The sequence below is a fragment of the Entamoeba nuttalli genome, assembly GCF_000257125.1.
Source record: "Entamoeba nuttalli P19 unplaced genomic scaffold asmbl_2683, whole genome shotgun sequence".
In the NCBI taxonomy this organism is placed as follows: domain Eukaryota; phylum Evosea; order Mastigamoebida; family Endamoebidae; genus Entamoeba; species Entamoeba nuttalli.
In genome coordinates, this window is record NW_008575518.1 from 1 (window position 1) to 5,574 (window position 5,574).

The 5,574-nt window shown below is 24.1% G+C and overlaps 5 protein-coding genes across 5 annotated transcripts; 3 read left to right on the forward strand and 2 right to left on the reverse strand.

The window, feature by feature from the left end:
* Positions 1-177: 177 nt before the first annotated feature.
* On the forward strand, positions 178-1,458 carry ENU1_037270 (cysteine protease, putative; the record flags this gene model as incomplete). The annotated part of the gene is made up of 1 exon (XM_008857462.1): positions 178-1,458. One exon carries the CDS (start codon positions 178-180, stop codon positions 1,456-1,458), a length of 1,281 nt encoding a protein of 426 aa, XP_008855684.1.
* Positions 1,459-1,619: 161 nt separating this feature from the next.
* ENU1_037280 (protein kinase domain containing protein) lies at positions 1,620-2,999 on the forward strand (the record flags this gene model as incomplete). Its single annotated transcript, XM_008857463.1, has 2 exons — positions 1,620-2,020; positions 2,084-2,999. 2 exons carry the CDS (start codon positions 1,620-1,622, stop codon positions 2,997-2,999), a joined length of 1,317 nt encoding a protein of 438 aa, XP_008855685.1.
* Positions 3,000-3,109: 110 nt separating this feature from the next.
* Positions 3,110-4,215, forward strand: ENU1_037290 (hypothetical protein; the record flags this gene model as incomplete). Its single annotated transcript, XM_008857464.1, has 3 exons — positions 3,110-3,613; positions 3,670-3,978; positions 4,054-4,215. The coding sequence occupies 3 exons, from the start codon at positions 3,110-3,112 to the stop codon at positions 4,213-4,215; spliced, it is 975 nt and encodes a 324-aa protein (XP_008855686.1).
* A 19-nt stretch (positions 4,216-4,234) lies between these two features.
* On the reverse strand, positions 4,235-4,582 carry ENU1_037300 (hypothetical protein; the record flags this gene model as incomplete). Its single annotated transcript, XM_008857465.1, has 1 exon — positions 4,235-4,582. One exon carries the CDS (start codon positions 4,580-4,582, stop codon positions 4,235-4,237), a length of 348 nt encoding a protein of 115 aa, XP_008855687.1.
* A 5-nt stretch (positions 4,583-4,587) lies between these two features.
* Positions 4,588-5,076, reverse strand: ENU1_037310 (hypothetical protein; the record flags this gene model as incomplete). The annotated part of the gene is made up of 1 exon (XM_008857466.1): positions 4,588-5,076. The coding sequence occupies one exon, from the start codon at positions 5,074-5,076 to the stop codon at positions 4,588-4,590; it is 489 nt and encodes a 162-aa protein (XP_008855688.1).
* Positions 5,077-5,574: the final 498 nt, after the last annotated feature.

Sequence of the window (5,574 nt, forward strand, 5' to 3'; positions counted from 1 at the left end):
AAAATAATAATTAAAAAATAATAATTAATATAATAAAATAATTGCAAGAAAAAATTATGTAATAAAATAAAAATAGAAATGAAATATTTTTGTGAGTTAAAAAAAGAGAAAAAAGAAAGAATCCTGAGAATACTTTGAAATAAAAGGACAATACGAAGAACTTGAAAAAATATAATAATGATAGGAGTTGTTTTAGTTTTGCTAGTATTAGGAAGTGAAGGAAGTTCATTTAATTTAAATGAAGATCCACTTAAGTTATTTGAGCAATTTAAACAAGAATATAAAAAAGAATATTTGAATATTGCTGAAGAATTAAGAAGAAAAGCAGTTTTTATAAAAAATGTAAAAATGATGAGAGAACATAATGCAAAAGAAAGTTCATATCGAATGGGAATTAATAAATTTGCAGATATGGAAGGTAGTGAACTTCTTGCATCATCAAGTAAAATACAAAATAATAGAAGAATGGGTGCTAGAAGAATTCAAGAAAAAATTCAAATAGAAAAAGTAAATTCAACAAAACAAGCTCTTAAACAAGAAGTTCCAAATAATTATGCATTATGTACTTCTGAAGCTGAATATAATTATTGTGGAACCAATAATATTGATCAAAATGTATGTGGTGGATGTTATGCAGTTGGACCAGCACAACATTTATCAACAATTTATGCTTATTTAACTAAACAAGCTGATAATAATAAACCAAAACGAAAAATGTTATCTGCCCAACAATTAATTGATTGTAATACTGAGTCATGGGGTGGATGTGGAGGAGGATTTGCTGAAGATGTTCTTAATTCTGTAGATGGAATTTATTATGCAAATGATTATCCATTCATTGATGGTAATACAGAATGTGAAGATCCTACTGATTGTACAAGATTTAAACATGAATGTAAAGACTTAAATGTTGATTATCCATTAAAATTTGCTACTAGTAATAAATTTACTCACTTTGCCAATAAAAATTGGGAAGAAATAAAAGAAATTATTTATAGATATCATGGATTTATTAGTGCAATGAAAGTTACTGAGTCATTATATAGATATGAAGGTGGTATTTATAAATCTAAAAGTTGTACTGGACAAATTACTGACCATGTTATTACTGTTGATGGTTATGGAGAATGTGATGGACATAAATTCCTTTGGGTAAGAAATTCATGGGGAAATGATTGGGGAGTTGAAGGTGGACATTTCAAAATTGATTGGGATACTCTTTGTGGAATTAATGGTATTGATGAATATGGAGATGGTTCTGAACTTCAAAATAATTTATATGTTGAAATGGAATTAGGAGATGGTGATACTGCTGATTACGATCCTCAAGATGGTGCAGGGGAAAACAAGCAAGACCCAATTGGTTGTGTTGTTGTTAATCCATCTGGTGATAATGATAACAAAACAACAGGAATTGTTATTACTTTATTGGTCTTTTTAATGATTTTCTTCATCTAATTGTGGGACATTTTTTAGAATTTAATTGGTTTTTATAACAAAAAATATTTCTATCTTTTTTTTTGTGATATGAATAAAATTAAAAATAAAACATTTTTTTAAAATAAAGTTAAAAAAAAAAACTGAAAATAAAAAAGAAAAATCAAAAATAATAGAAAGAAATGGAAGGACCTGATTTAACAGTATATAAAATAGGAGATTACATTATTGGAAAGAAATTAGGACATGGTTCAACTGCCGTTGTGTTTTTAGGAATTCATATAATGACAGGAATGAAATATGCGATTAAAATTATTGAAAAAAGTTCATATAAACAAGAGAAAATCAAATCACAAATTTATCGTGAGATTATTTTTATGAAAATAATAAGAAATTCATATATAGTACAACTCCATCAAATATATGAAAATTCTACTCATTTATTTATTGTTTTAGATTATATGGAAGGTGGAGAATTATATAACTTAATTCATACACAAGGAACATTAGATATAACAACTTCTATTAAGTTATTTTGTCAGGTATTAAGATGTATATCATATTTACATTCTAAAGGAATTTGGTTTGTTTTATTTACGTTGTCTTTTCATAAAAAAAATGATAATATCGTGATTTATATCAATAGTCATCGTGATATTAAACCAGAAAATATTTTATTAGACTCAGGTCATACGAATATAAAACTTATTGATTTTGGTTATTCATTATTTTCATTAAATGAAAAATTAAAAGAACGTATTGGTACACCAGGTTATATTGCTCCAGAAGTATTTAATGGAGTTGATTATGACCCATTCTTAGCAGATGTTTATTCATGTGGAGAATTATTACATGTAATGTTATATGGAAGTCATCCTTATTTTTTTGATGGTAAAGAAACAAACTTTCCTGTTAATCATGGGTCAGGTGATCTTTTATCAAAAATGCTTCAAAAAGATCCTTCAAAAAGAATTACATTACAACAAGTTATGAAACATCCTTTTGTTAAAGCTGCATTAGACAATACAAAAGAAACAGCAATAGCTATGTATAATGGTCCAGGTATATTGACTCCTCAAAAAGATTTATTAGAAATAATTTGTTATATATTACCTAATATTAATGAAATATCAATAAGAGATTATTTAGCATCACCTAATCCTAACACAATAAAAGAAATGTATCGGTTATTAGAAAATCAATTTTTTAATTCATCAAATGAAACAAATACTTTTAAAATTAAATCAGAAAATATATTACTTGCTATTCCAACAGCAGATAATAATATTTTAATTGATAAAATAACAAGAGGAACTACAAGAAAAGTTATTTGTGAAAGTTATGAGAATGAAAATGAAATGAAATTAAAGATTAATCAAATTTGTGATGAGTTAAGAATTAAAGAATGGACATTTTCTACAATTAATGGAAAAAGTAAAATTCCATTTGAAGTTATTTATTCAACCAAAGATGGGTGTCACCAAGTATTGTTTCAAACGTGTTTTGGGTGTTCAATGTTTACAGACATTTGTTGTGTGTTTCATACTTTATTAAATAAATAGTCAAACTTTACTAAAATAAATATTTTTTTGTATTATATTTATTAATATTTTTATTAAACAAAATAATATTTATAATTCAACTCAAAAACAATAAAATAACAATAATGGATATGGAAGGTGTTGAAGTTAATTTTGAAGACGCTATTATAGCAGGAGCAGAAATTGGAATGCCATTATATAATTTTGTTCAATTAATTAAACCAATAATAAAGAGTGCAGATAGTCAACCAATACTTGAAAAGAATAAAGATAGTCAAGAAACTGAATTAATAGAAGAAAAGAAAGGGGATAATCAATCAAGACATAAAAAGAATAAAGAGATGTGTAAAATATATAGTTGGAATAAAATGGAAATGAGTATTTTTTTTGATGAACAACAAACAATAACAGGAATAGAAATTAAATATCCATCAATATTTACAAAAGATGGAAAGTATTATTTAAAGAATCATTGTGAAATAAATGAAGATATTAAATTTGCTATTAATAATTATAAACATATTCAAGTAGAATATAATGGACCAATTTTAACTGTTATTAAATGTTATTCAAACAATGAAAAAATGAAATATGATTTAAAAGAAAAATATAGAAGTTTAAGAGATGTTCAAGTTGTTTGTATTTATTATTTTTTCTTCAATAAATTAAAATGACTTTTATTTATTAATAGAAAGATAATAAATTATTATTTTGTATTGATTCTTCAGGTTGTGATGGATGTAAAGAACTCTTTTTAGGAAAAAGTGCTGATGAAATTAAAGTAATATTTAATAAAGAACCAGATTCTGTTAATGTTAGTAATGGTATTATTGTTTGTTCTTTTTATGACTTTGGAATTGATATTTTATGTAATATTTCTTTTATTATTATTGGAATTGTTCTTCATACAAATGATCAAACTGATAAAGAATTTCTTAAATATGCACAATGTCATTGGAAATTTGAAGAAGAAAAGAATAAATTTCAATTTAGTGATAATGTTTGTTTTTTTTTTTATTTCTTTTTAATAAGGAAATTATCAAACAACAAAAGAAGAGATTAATTTATTTTTTAGTGGGGAATTATTCAAAAAGATAGAGAATATATTAAAGAAAATGAAAGTAGTGATACAGATTATGATTTATATTCTTTAAAAGAAATTCCTCATACCCTTTTTGCGGTTCATAATGATAGAGTATTAAAAATAATGATTTGGAATGAACAAAAGAAAAAATAATTATAATTCAATCATTTATTCAATTTAAAGAAGACTTTTGTATGAGAGAAATAAATGGATCAACACCTCCAATAACAATATGAGTATCATTGCAATCTATAGAAGTTATTGAACCAGTTAACTCTTTTTTAATTTGTTGGGGCTCTTCATTTCCAACAGAATAAATTTTAATTGTTCCATCTTCACTTCCAGAAACAAATTTTTGAAAGTCTTTATCAAATGGTTTAATTGGAACAATTCTTCCATTAGGTTGATAGCCTTTCCAAGTTTGAATAATATTATTCATTTTATATAATACAATATTTCCATCAGCACATCCACCAATGGAGATATCCCAATGAGGGAAATCTGAATATAAACTATTCATTACTACTATTTTATATTATAATTTATAATAATTTTAACAAACACTGGTGAATAAGAAACTGGAAGACGTGTTTTTACAGACTCTTTATACGTACGAACAATTGTACCATCAAGTGAAGAACTTTGTAATAAAATACCATTAAAACATAATGAAGTAATAATATTTGAGTGAATAGATTGGTCAACATTAATTATTTTATCAGCTGTCATATCATATAAATTAATTAAATTATTTGTTGAAACTGCTACAAGTTTAGATACAGAACATGAAACACAAAGGTGAGATGAATTCGGATTAATTTGTATTTTCTTTATTAATGAAGGAGCTCTTGTATCTACTTGCCATAAACTATCATCTTCTCCAACAACAAATATTGTTGTTTCATCAAATACACTACTATCATTAATTCCTCCTTTTTGAGCAACAAATTTTCCTTTGTTTTCATTTTTTATTAAATCATGAATTACAAGAGTTCCATCAGCAGCTAGTTTCATTCAGTTATTATTTAATAAATATAATATTTTGTCTTTTAAAAAAAATTACCTACAAACACGTACTGACAATTCCTTGATCTTTATTAAGAAAATGAATTGATGTGGTTGATTGTGAATGTGCTTGGTATTTCATTGTTTTTTATTACAAATTATTTTGAAGTTTTTCTTTTTTAGTTTTTTTTTCTTTTTTATAATTTAAGTTATATATAACATTTTGTAAAAATTTATTATTTAAATGAAAATGAATATTTTTAATATTTTAATATTTGTTTTTTTATTTAACTCTTTTTATTGCTATGAATTTGTCATTTATTATTTATTTTTCTTAAAAAGTAAATACTTTATAATACTTTATTTCAATTAACAGAATAATAACAGTTTATTGTAGTATTTTTTTAGACGAATAAGATAATTTCTATAAATAGTACTTTAATAAAATTAATTAATAAAATTAATTATTCAAAAACAAAGAATAAATGATAGTATTTATTAAAAATA